General features: G+C 37.0%; 4 protein-coding genes across 5 annotated transcripts; 2 read left to right on the top strand and 2 right to left on the bottom strand.

The window, feature by feature from the left end:
• Positions 1 to 874: 874 nt before the first annotated feature.
• On the bottom strand, positions 875 to 5,853 carry LOC130511319 (uncharacterized). The gene is made up of 5 exons (XM_057008246.1): positions 5,824 to 5,853; positions 2,061 to 2,165; positions 1,603 to 1,991; positions 1,441 to 1,534; positions 875 to 1,060 (listed from the first exon to the last, which is right to left on the bottom strand). The coding sequence occupies exons 1-5, from the start codon at positions 5,851 to 5,853 to the stop codon at positions 914 to 916; spliced, it is 765 nt and encodes a 254-aa protein (XP_056864226.1). The 3' UTR covers positions 875 to 913.
• Positions 5,854 to 5,936: 83 nt separating this feature from the next.
• Positions 5,937 to 7,496, top strand: LOC108829716 (F-box/kelch-repeat protein At1g64840-like). Its single transcript, XM_018603319.2, has 2 exons — positions 5,937 to 6,068; positions 6,259 to 7,496. Exon 2 carries the CDS (start codon positions 6,290 to 6,292, stop codon positions 7,460 to 7,462), a length of 1,173 nt encoding a protein of 390 aa, XP_018458821.2. The 5' UTR covers positions 5,937 to 6,068; positions 6,259 to 6,289; the 3' UTR covers positions 7,463 to 7,496.
• A 1,452-nt stretch (positions 7,497 to 8,948) lies between these two features.
• Positions 8,949 to 10,620, top strand: LOC108848388 (F-box protein DOR). Of its 2 annotated transcripts, none has more exons than XM_057006797.1 (2): positions 8,949 to 9,042; positions 9,204 to 10,620. In XM_057006797.1, the coding sequence occupies exon 2, from the start codon at positions 9,251 to 9,253 to the stop codon at positions 10,415 to 10,417; it is 1,167 nt and encodes a 388-aa protein (XP_056862777.1). In that variant the 5' UTR covers positions 8,949 to 9,042; positions 9,204 to 9,250; the 3' UTR covers positions 10,418 to 10,620. The 2 variants fall into 2 exon arrangements, with proteins under 2 accessions (XP_056862777.1, XP_018477245.2); XM_018621743.2 differs by having other exon boundaries at positions 8,955 to 9,042; positions 9,229 to 10,620.
• A 2,807-nt stretch (positions 10,621 to 13,427) lies between these two features.
• Positions 13,428 to 15,564, bottom strand: LOC108848387 (cytochrome P450 705A1-like). The gene is made up of 2 exons (XM_057006986.1): positions 14,638 to 15,564; positions 13,428 to 14,265 (listed from the first exon to the last, which is right to left on the bottom strand). The coding sequence occupies exons 1-2, from the start codon at positions 15,562 to 15,564 to the stop codon at positions 13,543 to 13,545; spliced, it is 1,650 nt and encodes a 549-aa protein (XP_056862966.1). The 3' UTR covers positions 13,428 to 13,542.
• Between the last annotated feature and the right edge of the window lie 2,344 nt (positions 15,565 to 17,908).

Here is a 17,908-nt window from a genome sequence, read left to right as displayed (position 1 = left end):
CAGACGACTTATTTGTAAAGTCGTCCAGCTGGAAAACCTTCCAGACGACTTATTTGTAAGTCGTCCAGCTGGAAAACTTCCAGACGACTTATTTGTAAGTCGTCCAGATGGAAAACCTTCCAGACGACTTATTTGTAAGTTAGAAAATCTTATACAGTTAGAAAATCAAATAAAATCTACATGCCCACAAAATACAAATAGATTTGTGTAAACAAATAGTTCAAATATACAAATAGATTTGTGTATACAAATAGTTCAAATATACAAATTGATTTGTGTATCTATACAAGTTTAAAAATCTATACAAGTTAAAAAATCGTATACAAGTTAAAAAATCTATCAAGACATACAAATTGATTTGTGTATCTAATCATACATGCCACAAACATACCACCATCCTCATTATCTTTCAGATGCTGATCAACAAGCTCCGTCCATATAACCAAAGCCATATTATCCCTCATAGTCTTCGCATTGGACCTAGCAAAGTCTTTAGGGCTATAAGGGGACCCAAGAGCATGACACTCAATGTACTTTGCAGCGTACACGCCACAATCACCATTGTTGGCCGTGGGTACATCTTTCAGCAGTCTCTCATATGTGTATCGCTCCAACCCATGCATCTGGTCTCCGCACTCCACAATCAGATAAGGGACCATCTCGAGAAAAGGCTCCATTATCTCATCCCATCTTTCTGGTATGGTAGTTGAAGGTATGCTGTCCCAGACGACTATGTGCCTCTTAGGGATCGATATCCAAATAGCCACCCAATGTTTGTTGTCCAAGTTCAGTGGCGCATAGATATCATCAATGTCCTCCCCCCACTTCTTGTTTTGATTGGCAAAATGAAGGCATTGATCCGTCATACAAACTCGCCGCCCCACTAGGTAGCATTTTTCCTAAACCATTGTGATCAGACGACGATGCTTTGAAGAACAGATACTGTTCTCTCCAAGACTGGGTAAAGTTGTGATCCACGGAAGCACATTCGCTCGCTCCGGAAACATTGTGGGTTCTCCTTATACCTCTGCCTCAGCACATTCATCCAAGCATCTATATGCTGCATATAAAATAATACAAGTTAGACCCTTCCAGACGACTTACAAAACCTTCCAGACGACTTATATATTTACAAATCTATACAAAGACAAGTTACCAGACGACTTATTTGTAAGTCGTCTGGAAGGTTTTCCAGCTGGACGACTTACAAATAAGTCGTCTACTAAGTCGTCCAGCTGGACGACCTTCCAGACGACTTATAATAAGTCGTCTACTAAGTCGTCCAGCTGGAAGACCTTCCAGACGACTTATAATAAGTCGTCTACTAAGTCGTCCAGCTGGAAAACCTTCCAGACGACTTATTTGTAAGTCGTCCAGCTGGAAAACCTTCCAGACGACTTATATATTTACAGACGACTTAAAGATAAGCAGAAGACTTACTACGTCTTCCAGCCATGCTTTGGATGTCCGGAGTTTTTGATACCACCAAGTTGGTGATGTACGTGGTTTGTCCTCTTCCTTAGTGAAATAATCACTACAAACAAAAAAGCAATCAGTTTTGGTAGACTAAATCAAGCTATTATGGGTAAAGCAATCACTTACGGATCAGTTTTCAACCAATCAACGAGCTCCTTCATCTTAGGTCTGTTTAGTGTGGGAAATGGATTATACTTTCCCACTCTAAGGAGTTTCCTTCTCTCTGCCGTATAAGGAGATATCTGCGTGGGAGCAGGTTTCTTCGTTCGTTCACTCCTTGCACGCACAGAAGCAGTGGGAGCTGTTTGGTCCAATACAACCAGGCTCGGTTCTGAAACTGGAACGCTTGGATCGGTGGAAGCGAAGCTCGGTTGTTGATCGTTGGAAGCGAAGCTCGGTTGGTCAGTGGAAGTGAGAGGAACAATCTCTTTGGAGGTGACACCATCTGCTTTATCCTCCGGCAAGATCTTATATACCGAGATCGCCTCATCTGCTGTATCCTCCGGCAACAATCTCTGCAATAAAAGAGAACAAGTTAACCCTGGACGACTTAAATAAAAGTTGGGAGAGGATTTGATACTAACCTCTTTGGGCAGAGGAGAAGGCTGTTTCTTTTGAGGAGAAGGCTTTTTCGTTTGAGGAGCAGGCTGTTTCGTTTGAGGAGCAGGCTGTTTAGTTTGAGGAGCAGGCTGTTTAGTTTGAGGAGCAGGCTGTTTCGTTTGAGGAGTAGGCTTTGCCTTTTGAGGAGTAGGCTTTGCCTTTTGAGGAGCAGGCTGTCTGGTGGGAGGAGTAGGATGATTGGTTTGAAGTGTAGGCTGATCCTTTTGAGGAGTAGTCTGTTTGTTACTAACCCCGGTTTCTGGGGCTTGTGGGGTAGGCTGTTTGTTACTAACCTCGGTTTCTGGGGCTTGAGGGGTAGCCTGATTGGTGACACCAACCTTCTTCTCCACAGCTTCCAATCTATCGGAGATCTTCCTAATCTCCCTGATGCACTTCTTAAACCCATCTTTCATCATGTCACCTAAGCCCTTGAACATATTTTCTAACTCCTCTCTGGTCACCCAACTAGCCTCTTCTCTAGCCTCTTCTGTAGCCTCTTCTCTAGCCTCTGTAGGAGCCTCTTCTCTAGCCTCTTTAGGAGCCTCTTTAGGAGCCTCTTTACGAGCTTTCTTCCGAGGTCTCTGATTGTCTTCCTCCACCTCCTCCACAACCATCTCTTTGGCTCTTTTCGATGGAGTCACAAACTTGGGTTTTGTACCAGTGACTTCCCAGCAATCCATGGTCCACTTCCACGGTCTCCGATCATACATGACTTTAATGATGTTCTCCGCGGGCACGTCATCAACCTCAGAGTCCCATTTTGGCCACATTTCACTAATGTCCTTCTCAACAAAGTTGATCACGCGGGTCTGCAGTAAATAGAAGAAGAATCGAGTTAGATATTTGAAACAAAATACTAAATAGACGACTTAATTATAAGTCGTCAACTAAGTCGTCCAGCTGGACGACCTTCCAGACGACTTATTATAAGTCGTCTACTAAGTCGTCCAGCTGGACGACCTTCCAGACGACTTATAATAAGTCGTCTACTAAGTCGTCCAGCTGGACGACCTTCCAGACGACTTATAATAAGTCGTCTACTAAGTCGTCCAGCTGGAAGACCTTCCAGACGACTTATAATAAGTCGTCTACTAAGTCGTCCAGCTGGAAGACCTTCCAGACGACTTAATTAAGTGAAGATGGAAAGGTACCTGACTCAAGATAGCAGCTTTCATGAATCTGCGGCCTCTGCTGCCCTCGTAAGCCAGAATCGGTGGAGACGGACTGTTTGCTCTGGGTAGACCAATACTAGCACCCAACCCCGGAATAGCTGTGTACGCCCAGACCTGAAGAACTTATATAAACCCATCCACGGTGTAACAGCCAGTAATATCTTTGTTCCACAAAGAGTCCATCAGCACCTTAAACGCGACTCTCCCCCATGGATAATTCTCAAACCTTTCTAAATCCATCACTAGCCTTGCCAGAGTAGCTCGTGTAGCGCTTGAGAACTTTTTCCCTTCAATGAATCCAGTGAAGATGGAAAGGTACGCGAGTCGCTTGCGATCTTCCCTGGACCAATCCCCACATCTCTTCAGTGCTGCTATTATCTGATCAGTACTTGGCCCAGCTTCCCGATGAACTCCCATCATCTCCCAGAAAGAAACCATCTGTGGGGTAACTTCACATTCTGGTGTCTCAAGGTCCTCGATGTAGTCGCAGTTTAGACCAGTGATGTTTTCAAACTCTAACAGTGAAAACCTCGCAGGTTCTGGACCAACGAGACACCACATCTCGTACTTCTTCTTAATGTCCAGCTTTAAACCGAGCAAGTGGTGAACCAGCCTTGAAGCCCAACCAAATCCCTGCTCCTTGAACTTGATGAAAACTCCCAATCTCGACTCCTTGAGCTCTTCAAATTCAGCATCAGTGAGAGCTTCCCTAAGAGCAGTATGCAACTTCGTGTTATCCGTATGATACGAAATGCTATTGTGGGGTTCTGGCTCTTCCCCTAATGTGTATAACCTACGGGGGAGTTCTGGAATATCCATCATTTTTGTCTGCAAAATAATCAAAGACAACAATAGAAGTCAGAACACAAGCTAAATCAATCACGCCTTAATTGTTACTCCAGACGACTTAGTAGACGACTTAAATATAAGTCGTCTAGAAAGTCGTCCAACTGGACGACTTAGTTGACGACTTATATTTAAGTCGTCTGGAAAGTCTTCCAAATGGACGTACTAAGTCGTCCAGGTTGAAGACTTTCCAGACGACTTACTTACAAGTCTTCCAGTAGAAAAATTTCAAGCGGACCTGATTAGTCGCAGAAGGAGTTTGAGTACTCGTCATTGTGGTTATAGATCTGAAAAAATAAACGTGAAACGGTGAGAATGAGTAAATTGAAAGAGACAACGTTTTATGTTCATCTTTTCCACGAGTTTGATGACTTACCGGCGTTAGGGTTTACAGAGAAACGGCGCTACGGTTTACAGAGAAGAAGCGGCGGCGCTAGGGTTTAGAAGAAGCGGCGGTGCTAGCTAGTGTTTAGAGTAAGCGGCGGTGAGAACGTTGGTGAGCACGGTGGCGAGGGCGACGGTTTGTTCGGAAATAGTGGAAGCGGGGGCGCTAGGGTTTAGAGGAATCGGCGGCGCTAGGGTTAGAAGAAGCTGCGGCGACAACGGTGAGAATGAAGTGAGATAGATAGCCGACGTTGAGAACGATGGTTGTTCGGAAATAGTGGGAATTCGAATCGCCTTTGATATCGCCGGTGAGAGAGAACTGTTAGGGTTTCTGTTCGCGGAAAATGAAAAAAAAAAAAATCACCTTATATATTGGGTAAATAATCCGGTTAGCTTTAAAAGTACATTGGTAAACTTTAAGGTTTGGTCCGGTTTAGACGACTTATTCTGGCTGATAATGTACATCAGACGACCTAATATTTTGTCGTCTGGGAACAGAAGACTAAATATTAAGTCGTCCAATACCCTAAAATGAACCACTAAACTAAAATGACTAAATTAACTTACTAACCACGTTATAAAATCAAATTATACTTCAATAGTGTTTACTATACACAGAAATGAACACGCCTAGGTAATTTTAAAAATTTTCAAAAACGGTTTTAATGCTTTCCAAAATCTAACCCTAAGAACACATACAATACTACAACATATGTTGATGAAACATAAACTAAAGAATATCATGACTCACTACTTTCACTCATCTGGGCTGAAAACAATTGAAATTTGTTATATATTAATTTATATCTCTTAAGACATATGTTAATTACATAATTCCAATTTTTCACTTATCAAAATATTTTTTACAAAATTTTTAAATTATGTTTAAGAATAACTGTCCAGACGACTTAAATTAAAGTCGTCTGGACGACTTATTTTCAAGTCGTCTGTTTACAGACGACTTGCGAGGGGTAGAAACGTAAAAAAAAATCCGTTTTTTTTGTTTGTTCACAAGGAGATAGTTGTAATTTCAATAGCCTTTTAGGTTACTTTTGCCTTTGACCCAAGTTGGGGTACTCTTTTGGGTTTGACTCCAAGTTTTGAGTCACAATTGGTAATTCTCCCAAGATTTTTTTAGTTCCAAAATTGTTTAAATTTCTATATTTATGTTAATCTTATACATTAATCTAAGTGGTAAAAGTTTTTAATATGTGGTTTTAGTTGATAGATACGTCTAAGTGGTAAATATTTCTATATTTATGTTAATCTTGTACAAAAAAACAAAAGTAATTAACAAAACTTATTTCTAGTATTTCTATATTTATGTTAATCTTATGTTAATTACTTTTGTTTTTTTCTTGTTTGAAAGATACATTTTTGGGGTCAAATTTTGAAAGATACCATATGTAAATTACTACCCTTACTTATGTAATAAAATAAGTTTATAATAAACACTACATTTGACTTCCGGCCGGGTAACCAAATTAGCACAAGGGGAAGAATCTTCTCGACATTGTGTTTATTTTACGGAGAGATCTTGTCTGACGTTTTTCTAATTAGGCTCTGCAGACTTCTGGTCAAGTTTCTTTGGTACGTAAAACTAGGTTCTCTTTTACTTCTTAGTATTGGATTTGATACGATGTTTCCATTGTTTGATGGCAAATCTTATTGTTGTAGTAAACTCGGATCAGTTTTGGATTGTAGATTGTTATGATATTAATTATTTGTGCACATATATGTTTACAATTTTCGTAAAACCCTAAGAATTCTATTTTTTCAGATTGTTGAAGCGCAGCTTTTCGTCAACAACCATGCTAGAATCTGCAACCAAAAAGAAGACATCATCATCATCATCATCCGTGATGCTAGACTGGTCTGTTCTACCAGAGGACCTACTGAACATTGTATCAAAGAATGTGGAGGACTGTTTCGATATTGTTCATGCTCGCTCTGTTTGCAACTTTTGGCGATCCACACTTTCCTTTCCTTGCGTGTTACGCCGACCAAGTTACTCTCTTCCTTCCTTCGCCAACTTCCCTAGCGAAAGCAAACACTTGTGCACCCTTGAGAAGATCCCTTTGTTCCTCTTTAGAGTCCAAACTCCTCCGCGTGCGTCGGCCTCTGATTATTTTCTAGGAGGGATAGGCCGAGATGAGTCAGAGAATCTGATAGAGCTTCCATATCCTCTTCAGTGTTCATTGAAAGTGAAGATCCAAGGATCTGATCCAACTTGGATGAAGACGAGCCACTGCCAGGTCCTCCCTCTTGGCCATCAGTACAGAATGATCGGTTGCGGTCCTAAAGGCTACACATGCCTAGCTTTTCTTCCGCTAAACGAGGAGGGAAGAGAAGAATTCATTCTACTTCTCGCCTTCAGTAGATATTTGTTGGTGTTAACAAGTTCTGAAATGAAGTGGAAGCCGGTTATGCAATTCGAACCTCCTTTACGTGATATAGTAACTTTCAGACGGATGTTTTATGCAACCGTTCAAAATAAAAGTATGACCATGATGCATGCTTTCAGAATCGACCCTTTCTCGTTGCACGTTACTCCTATGATCTCCTTGAGGGCTGGTTCGCTAAAATATCTGGTGCCATGTGGCAATGATGACGAACTTTTCATGGTTGAGAAATTTATCTCTTTGTCATACGCATTTAATTATAAACAGATCATATGCATCGTGGGTAGGCTACATAAGGAGACTGGTCGATGGGTTGAGGTCAATGACTTAGGAGACCGTGTGTTGTTTATTGGACGCTTTGGAAATGTCTCATGCTCGGCTAAGGAGCTTCCTGATGGTTGTGGTGTGAGTGGGGACTCAATTCTGTTCACAAATGAGCTTGATAATGGAACATACGCCTATAAATACGGAGTGGATACAGGAAGAGTGGAAGATAATCCCAACTGTTGGAGGTTCTCAGGAGAGAATCGTGTGACTATCCTCAGTACATCTCCCGTGGTGAGTTTTCGTGTTGAACACTAAGCGGTAGAAAATTTACATTGGACTTGGTCATCTGTTGGTGTTGTTTTTATTTGTTGAAAACAATGATTTTTTATTGGACTTGGTCATCTATTGGTTTTGTTAATTTTTATTAGTTAAGGTTAACTTTTTCATGACTCTTGTTTTAGTATATTTTACTATTTAGTTTTAGTTCTAAACCTTAGGGCTAGACGTCGATACTATACTCGTTACTTGATTCATATCATATTTAAAAATCGTATCATATCTAAAAAGTTAAATTTCCGGCGTCAATGGCGGAGAGATAGGGAGTAAGGAGGGCAACTGCCCCCTATAAAATATTGAGATAATTATTTTTCGTTGGCTATATGAGAGTTATATGATTTTAGTGGTAAATTTTCTTCTATTATCCCTTATAAATTGAAGATAAATTTTATATTGTCTCCGATAAATTTTTAGTTTGGTTCCGCCGCTGCCCGGCGTTGTTAAGTCAATCAGTAAATCCACAAATTTTAGTATTTGCAACAATAAGCCAAATATCATCTAACATGTTTTATTAAAATATATAACATATAAATTTAATAAGTTATGATCAGGTATCTAAAATTAACCAAAATAGCTTCATTTTGAATATTTAAGTAAAGGATTGATAGGATTTCTGTGTTTCTCATTTTCGGAATATTTTTGTAGTGTTTTGAATATTTTCTTTATTAGATAATTTTAGATATTTCTAAAAAAATAGATTTTACTATGATATGTACACGGTGCACATATCTGGTAAAATTTCACTATCCGATTCACTCCGTCCTGTACAAATATTGAGTTTTCGATCCATTTTTCTTTTTACGGTTTCAAATATTTGTTACTTCGAACATCCGTAACTATTTCAACTATTTGCGGATTATCCGCTCTGCTTAGTAAAAAACTACAAATAAAATAAATAATTATTAATAACATCTAACTTTATTGATATCAAATCAATGTAACATATTACATGAATTAGAAATTATATCAAATATGTTGTTAAGAAGAACTTTTAATAGAGACAGCAGTAACATGATGCTTCCTAACACATTCGTAGGATAGGCTAATTCACTAGCTTTCCTCTACTTCGCTCTTGGTCTTGTAAGATCATTCTTGTGTATATAATTTTTTTAAATATATGTATATATACATATAACGGATTGGATCAGATATTCGTTTCCAAATCTTTTTAGTATTTGAGATTTTATTTGCCTTTTAAAAATATTACATATTAATATTTGATTTGATTCATGAATTATGGATATCCGGATTTTTCGATATGAATAAAAAAAAATAACTAATCGAAATGAGAAGTATAATTTTGTAGATCCACTGTTACTAGTTTGTCCAGGCCATTGTAGTTTTTAACGTTTTTAATAAAATTCAGGTCAGACCCATCGTAAACCCATCATTTTAAATATTGTCTAAGCCCACAAAAGGCCCATATATATTTTCACTGCACTCTCTTTATCTTCCCGACAAATGATTTTGGGGCTAGTTCAGAACCCTAACTGCGATTTACGATTGTTCTCACTGCAAATACAGACCAAAAATTTCAACCTAGCGACAGTAAATTCGAGGTAAGAAATGCTGCAAACATTAATGTGACTCTCATGTTCGCTCTTCTGCAATTTGTAAAATCGACATTTGATTTAAGTTCTGGTAGATTGTATTTGAAGACAAGTGTTTGGTTCTAAAACGTTTGTGTTTCATGTCTTCTTTCTCTTTCTTCTTTTCACAGAGACAAAACTTACTTCACTCCTTAGGTGAACACATAAGTATCTCGCTATGAAGCGGCAGAAGGGTGGTGGTCTAACCATTTCTGAGCGCGTTACGCGATCCACGACCACACTTGATCGAAACTCACTCACCCTTCCTGTTGAGGTTGTTACAGAGATATTCTTGAGGTTGCCTTTGAAGTATATAGCGAGATGTCGCTGCGTGTGCAAGCTCTGGTCCTCCGTGCTTCGCAGCCAAGATTTCACAGACGCCTTCTTCACCAAATCTTGTGCTCGCCCTCGGCTTCTGTTCGCCTGCACTGACTACACCCAGATCCGCTTCTTCTCGTCATCTCAGCCTAAACATCCAAAAGACAACTCGTATGTCGTTGCCACCAATCGTATGGCACGTCCCCCAGGCTACGATAAACTGTTTGGTTGTACCAATGGATTCTTCTGTTATGGAGGTACCCAGGGCAGGAACAAACCAGTACTCGTCACGGTGATATGTAACCCCAGCACAGGACAGTCCTTGACATTACCAAGATTGAACTCAAAAGACAATTATGGAGTGGAAAGCTATCTTGGATATGATCCCATTGCCAAAGAGTTCAAGGTATTGTCTCTACGTGATGGTAAGGAGTTCCATGTTCTGACATTAGGAACCAAGAAACTGTCATGGAGGGTGGTCGAATGTTGCATCCCACACTGTTCTTCATGTTGTAAGTGGATATGCATCAGTGGCGTTTTGTACTATATAGCTAGAGAGTCCAGGTCTTCAGTGGAATCTATGGTAGTTTGTTTTGATTTGAGGACTGAGAAGTTCAGCTCTGTGAAGCTCTTGGGAGGTTTCAATAAAGCACTGCCTCATTCAACAACTCTGATAAACTACAATGGCAGATTAGGTTTGCTTATGTCGTCTTCGTATGTTAGTCGATCATGGAAAAGTTTTAAGCTCTGGGTTCTTCGAGGTGATTCAGAACGTGAGTGGTCCAACCGTGTATACGTATTACCACCTCTGTGGAAGGATGTAGTTTCAGACTACATGCGCATTGCTGGAATGGTTGGTACAAATGAAATCGTCTTGGTCACTTACCAAAGAGTGCCTTCCTATGTCATCTACTACAATGTCAAGAGCAAGACGATCAGAAAAGTTGGAATCCAAGGACTGGCCACGTTTCGGGGTGCGACGATAGACACCTATCTCAACTATGTTGAGAATGTGGAGCTTCTTTAAGCATTTCAAGTTAGATCTAGTGTAGTTTTCATTTGCAGTGTTTCTTCTTCTTTTTTTTCTTCTTTCTAGCGTCTTAGTTAAAACAATCTACCTCTTGTTACAAGATTCAACAAGGGGATAGACAATCTTCTTGTTACAAAATGATGTAATAGAGAGAGACCAAGTTTGCTTAAGCTTGGCAGAGAATGATGTTTGTCCAGACCCTTGTATACAGTAATGATTAATCACAAGTTGTGAATCTATTTCTTGTGCTGTTTAAGTTTGTGTGGAGTAGAATCTTATCAGTAAGTCTAAACTTTGAAAAAGATCATCGAGAAAATTTACAAAATTAAGAAGTTGAAGGAATAGCTATAGATTATGATGATGATTCAACTACTAAGAAGCTTGATCCAAACTGAGATGTTTATTCTTGTTATAAACGTTTAAAGCACCTAGTCAAATAAAATGTGGTCAATTTAGTAGTTACAAAGGAAAAAAAAAAGAGATAACTTTAGGTATACGTAAGATGACCAAACAAGGAGAGTACTATGGTTAAATGGTCAGTTATCTCAAAAGTAAGAGTCAAAGAAATCTTGGAAGAACTAGGGAAGACCGGCCGCAAGATGATCCCAATTGTTTAATTGTTTGCACCTGATCATGAGGAAGATTTTCATACCCGACCACTATCACCGTAAACTTAATCAAAAACTAAAGAGGCTGACTCAAAGAACTTGCAGAATAGATGACTATTGTCAGGAAATAGAGATGTTGATGATCAGAGCATACAAATCGGAGGTTTGAACCGTGAAGTCCAAGACAGACCAGCATGAAATGCAACAGTATGTGAATCACAAATTTATTTTATGTAAGGTGAATTTTAAAGAAAATAAAATTTATTTATTTGCGTTATTTGTTTGAATTATTAATTTCGAAATTTTGAATTGTAATTTTTTACATCACATTTTATTGAATGCTAAAATCTTTGAACTAAGTTTGGTTTATGTAAAAATTCATAAACTAAAAATTTACAGGTAACATCAGACAATATAAACGTATAATCAACTAAATTAATAAAATCAGTTAAAAGGGAGAAAATCACGTACAAACTTTAAAAGTCACACATACTCACACTTTAAATCTTGTTGTTTTTCAACTATCACTCTAAATTTTCAAAGTGATATTTGTATCACCAAAAATTTCCAATTTGGCTTATTTATTCATTAAGTAAATAAGTGACCAGTTGTAGAGATAAATGTGATGACGTGGCGATTTTTTCAAAAATCATATATATTTAATTAAATAAATAAAATTTAAATAGAAATCAGAAATTAATAAAAATCAGAAAACTAAAGGAAATTTCAGAAAATTAAAGAAAAATTCATAAAATAAAACAAAATTCAGCAAATTAAAATGATTTTTTTCAAAAAAAAAAAATACAGAAATTTAAAAAATATTAAATTATTAAAAATAAAGAAAAAAATCACAAAATTATTAAAATGGAAAATTCAAAATATTTTTTTAGTTATAAAGTTATTTTTTTAAAAAGAATTCTAACATATCATCATTAACAATAACAATTTGAAACCTATCACTGATGAGAACGGTGGTTCCACACATAATCATTCAGCAAAATTAATTAAAAATAATTAATGATGATATCGGTAACTATAGTTAGAGATATAAAAAAATGTCACTTTTAGTTGAACTACTTTTTTTTTTTGCTAAATTGTGAATATCATTAAACTTAATGAAAATTTGGTTACAAGTGAATGAAACCAAGAACTGCTTTTCAGCTAGTCAGGTTCAAGGAGCCGCAAAAAGATAAAAAACCCCAAAGAACCTACACTATTAACACCAAACAACCTAACAAGGCTAACTTGAAGTTAATACTGCAATGTAGCACAAAGACAACCATATTAAGCTCCCAAACCAAAACGCTTCTTGCTTGACTGGCTTGAAGCAGAGAGCAAGAGAATAACTTGAAGACGAGCTCGATCAAGCCTCACCGAAGTGGCTCCCAGCAGGCATCGACGGAAGCGCCTGGCTCACGCCCCGGAGCTCCGCTGGAGGAGGACGCCGACAGAGCAAAGCCCAAGTTAACACGGAAGAGAGCAAGAATGTAAACCTGCAACCATGCCACTTGAAAATGAAGAACACGGTCAAGCGTAGACGGTAGTTTCAGCCCCTCAATCCGCTACGCGACACAGAAGATGCAGCAGAGAGAGCAAGTTACAAATCAGCTATCTTCCGGGAGCTTTGAAAGGGGAAATGAAGCACGTAAGGAGAATGGAACTCCTTTAAACATGTGACCTGACTGCAAAGCGCAAGCTTCGCCTTTTCCGCAAGAGACGTCGACATCAAGGGTAGTCCTCAAGACCCTAGAAACAGACGATGGGAGCAGGAAGGAGAAGCTAACCCTTTTGCTGAGGTACACCATGGGAGCTGTCTTTTGAACTAAAGAAATAGAGGTCCTCGGTGGTGCGTCTCACAACCACCCTTCACTCAACGAGAGGAGGAGCTCTACAGACCCTGGAAACTAACTGCTAGAATAGACCGGTTGGAGCGAGACGGCGGAGCAGAAACGAGACGGCAGCGACGCGTCGAAGCTTCTGGCGGATCTCGGATCTCAGATCTGACCCAGAACTGAGCGCAATCGGCGACTAAAAGTAGATCCAGGGCTCCCACAGCCATTACCGACTCATCTCGCCTCGCTGGTGGTCCAGAGAAAAGCAAAGACCCTTTGATTTCAGTTTGTTCCGACAGAGGAGACCCCATCAGACCCAGACGCACCGAACAAAGAAGAGAGACAAGGAGGAGATAGCAGAGGGTGAAGACGATGAGTACACGGACCGGTTGACAGAAGAGGGAGACCGACGGCGGAGATACCGTCAGTCGCCTGAGAGAGCAAAGAGTAGGCGGCGGCTTAGGGTTTTCGGTGGGGGTGGAGAGACTAAAGAGAGAATTTCACTTCTCTCTCCTCTCTCTTGATTACAATTTTTAAACCGTTTAAAATGGATTTAGCGTTCGATTAGTTGAACTACTTATTGATTATAATAATTATATACAATGTTTTAAGGAAATTGCATTCAACATACCAACGTACGAATGCAAAACTATAAGGCATGTAAATATGTAATATATTATAGTTATATGTTTGTGAATTGAGTGTAATCCTGACCTCCTGAATCAGAAGGTAAGAATCTTACCGTAAGATGGTTCATATTTGGAATCTGCATATCAGAAGGTAAAGGGTTCATATTTCGAGGACGAGGAGTGCACTTAAGTGGCTTAGCCAAAGCCATAAAGAATCTCAATCCTGAGGCTTCTTCCATGTTGACTTTATCTCCTTCAATTTCCCAGTCAAAGCCCTGCACCATCACTCCAACCGCGGTTCCTACAAAAGTACTCCCTAGATTTGATCCAGGACATCCTCTCCTTCCAGCCCCAAACGCCAGGAACTTAAGTGCTTGCTCTTTTCTCTCCTCCTCTTTCCATAACCTTGAAGAAGTTAGAAACCTCTCTGGCTTAAACTCATAAGGATCTTCCCAAGAATCAGGATCTCTCATGATAGCATAAGAATTGACAGCAAGTGATGTTCCCTCCGGTATGTAGAACCCTCCTATCGTACAGCCTTCTTGAAACTCCCTTGGCACCACAGATCCCACAGGGTGCAATCTTAGAGCTTCCTTGACCACCGCTTGCAAGTAAGGGAGTTTTGGCAGATCAGTTTCTTGAACCAACCTATTTGTCCCCACCACTGAATCGATTTCTTCTCTCAGTCTTTCAAGGATATTAGGGTTGTTGATTATTTCTGCCATTGCCCACCTTGTTGTTGAAGAAGAGGAGTCACCTGCTCCAACAAAAAGCTCCTGCAATACCATATTGTTAATTCAGTATAATAGTGTTTGTTTGTAGGGATGGACAAAAAACCCGAATCAAATCTACCCAAGCCAACTTATCCTAACCCAAATCAAAGTATATAATATGTCTACACCATTTGATTATAGATTTTATCAATCCAAAAGGTTCGTTCGATTCAGTTTTAAACCGAACTAAACCGAATATCAAAGAGTTTTTTTGATTAAATTAACTAAATATATTAATAATATTAATATTTAAGATATTTAATCATATCACATCGACAAATAAATATGAACAATAAATAAATATACAAATATAAATAATTTTGCTTCAATAACTAAACACGAAGCAATTGTTTGGATTCTCAATGAAAACATTACCGCGAATAATGCCTTGATTTGCTTCCTAGTCATCTTATACTCTGCGTTTTCGCCTTGATAAGATTCCAACAATGCATCCATAAACTCAGCACCTTGATGTTGTTCGTCCACTTCCTTTTCGTATCTCGCAAGAATCTTTTCCAGATGCTCTTCGAACCTGTGTGAAACCTCCATCACGTCCTTCTTTAAGAATGAGATCCCTAGTAGCTTCTCAAGCGGCTTATGAAACACTTGCGCCACACAAAACTTGTGGCACAAGGAAGTGAACGCAACTGATAGTTCAGAGACTTTCCCACCGTCATTGTCCTCCACCGAGAAACTACTTCCCATACTCATCTTCCCCAGCGTGTTGTTAACGAGTCTCATCGCTTCCTCGCCGATCTCCACGCTTTCTTTCTTCATGGCCTTATCGAGCAGGTTCCTGTGGAACCTCTGAAGCTCCACTAGACGGACGCCACGTGTCCGCTCTAGCGCCTGGGGCCCAAGCGCCTTAGCCATGATGACCTTCTTCATGAACCTCCAGTAATCTCCGGAGGGAGCTCTGATGTAGCCAGAAGAACCAAAGACAATGCACTCATCGATAGCAATTGGACCACGGTAGGAGACGTTCATGTCGTGAGTCTTGAAGATCTCATAGGCCACTGTGGGAGAGGAGACAAGAACGATGGGGACGTGGAAGATGCGGAGATGGAGGAATTGTCCGTACTTGGATGAGATTTTCTGAAAACACTTGTGCATTGAAGAAGAGATGATGAGGTGAAGATGACCGATGATCGGAAGAGAAGGAGGGCTTGGAGGCAGATCAAAGCTATTCTTTGCTTCCTTGAAGAAGAACAAGAAGACAGAGAAAAGGAGGGTTGGGAAGAGGAAGAGGAGAGTATAGATGAAACAGTTTTGAATATCAAAGCTGGCCATTGCTCCTGTCATTGTTGCTCCAAAAGCAATGAGGAGGGAAATGCCACGAGACGATTTATATAAGAAGTTGAAATATCTGAAAGTTAAAGTATATAATAGAGGATATAGATGACAAAATGTATCTTTGTAATGTTATTTGAGAATATAGCTTACGTTAATTTTCACAAATCTTAATTACATACATACTCTTAGTGAATTAACATTATTATGACTAATTTTCATTATTACTATTTTTAGTTTTTATTTTCTTGCTTAATAACACCTTTATTCTAGAACTTGGAAAATATCAAAAAAATAAAAATATTTCAAAACCTTTGTCATATTATTTGAAAAACTTTTATTTTACAAGCTGCATTCATTTAATTTTTTATGAGTCTTACTATATAGTATTATTACTAATGAATTAAAGTAATTTATGATTTTATTATATATATATATATATATCATTTTACAGACAATTATATCTATTTATAGATAAAATATTTACTTATAATATTTCTTATTTTCTTTCTAATAACCAAAAATTTAAAGTATTTATGCTATCAAAAACTCTTATTATATTTTATTCAAATTATTTTAATAATATAATAAATATTTGAAGAAGAGAATTATAATGGTTCTGGTATTTTTCATCGAATTAGAAAACAACTTTCAAATAATGAATGTCAATTACCTAATATCATTTTTATTTTCTAAAAGTTATTTAGTTTTTGGTTAAAAAAACTTAATTCCAAATAAAAAGTCTGAATAAAAAAAAATTGTTACTTGATCTCAGTTGTACATTGTCAAATTGATGAAATTAAAAAAAAATTGATGAAATCAAAAATTTTAACTGTTGGTTATTATTGTATTAAGAACTGACTGATGAATTTGTAAAGGATAGAGATAGTTTGTTTTGCTTATGAAACTTTATACCGGTCAATACTTCAGTTTTTTAATCTTAACTTTACACCAAAACTAAATATATCAAATATACATAACTTTATAAAAAGTATATATATATATATATATATATATATATATACACAAATAAAATTAACTAAGTTAATCGGAATTTAATCTTATTATAACATGAAACGATATGTTGTTTATCCCTAAGGAACCAATGTAATCTAATATACCTCAAATGAATAATAAATTAAACAGATCCAAATTATTATACTCAAATAACATGTTTAATTAAGATAACATAAAATATTTAAACAATCTTTCTTATAAGTTATTATACACAAATTATAAAATTACTTAGAACATATAAATAAATAATAAAAAAACCATTATTATCATTTATTTATTTTTATATTTACGCATAAGCTGTCAAAATTTATCGCAATATTATCGGTTATGTTTACTGTTTCTTACTTTCTCAAAGTAAATTATTTAAGATTATATAGTGTTATAGAAATATATTTATGAACCCAAAGAATAACCAAACTAAATCCAGTTAATCGAATTAATCTGGTTTTAATATATTTAGAACAAAACTTTTGCTTCACTTTGTAAGGATAGATGTGACCTAATAAATCCAAAAATAAACAATTGGACTATTTGAACTATTATACCTGAATTTATATTTTTAAAATTTAATTAAAAATAACTAATAAAACATAATATTTCATATGTATGAATCATTAAATGGTTTAAAATTTAATAAAAAGGAATATTATTTTTCTGTACTAAACTTTTAATTAATTATTACTCCCTGAGTTTCAAATGATGTGATGTTTTAGAAAGTCTATGTTATTTTGAAATATAAGATGTTTTGAAGTTTAAGGTAAACTTTAATTTGATTTGAAATTGTGCAACCAAATAAATTTTACAGTTTTTTTATAATTTGTCGAATAATTTTTAAATTAGTTCTTTAAAAGTGCTTTTAGAGGAAAGTAGGTTTTTTTAATCTACGTGCACCAAGATAAAAACATCATATATTATAAAACGGATCAAATAAATTTAAATTGTTTTATAAGAAATTATATGTATATGAATACAGAAAAATCACCTAGCGATAGTATATATCAAAAATATGACTTCTTTAATTTATATTCCATCCGTTTCAAATTATATGATTTTTTCTCATTTCGACATGTCATACTATTTGATGGTAATAGCAAAATGTCGACTTGGACAAATATGACTTCGACAAATATGACTTCTTTAATTTATATTCCATCCGTTTCAAATTATATGATTTTTAGAAGGTTTATGTTGTTTCAAAATATAAGATGTTTTGAAGTTTTAAGGTTAACTTTAAATTTATTGGAACTTGTTTAATCAATAAAAATTTACCAAATTTTTATAATTGGTTGAATAATTTTTAAAAACTATCTTTAAAATCTTTTTTAGAAAAATGTAAACT

This window comes from Raphanus sativus, chromosome 4 (genome assembly GCF_000801105.2).
Source record: "Raphanus sativus cultivar WK10039 chromosome 4, ASM80110v3, whole genome shotgun sequence".
Lineage (NCBI taxonomy): Eukaryota > Viridiplantae > Streptophyta > Magnoliopsida > Brassicales > Brassicaceae > Raphanus > Raphanus sativus.
The sequence above is the reverse complement of the archived record's forward strand: the minus strand, read 5'-3'. Positions and strand labels throughout refer to the sequence as shown.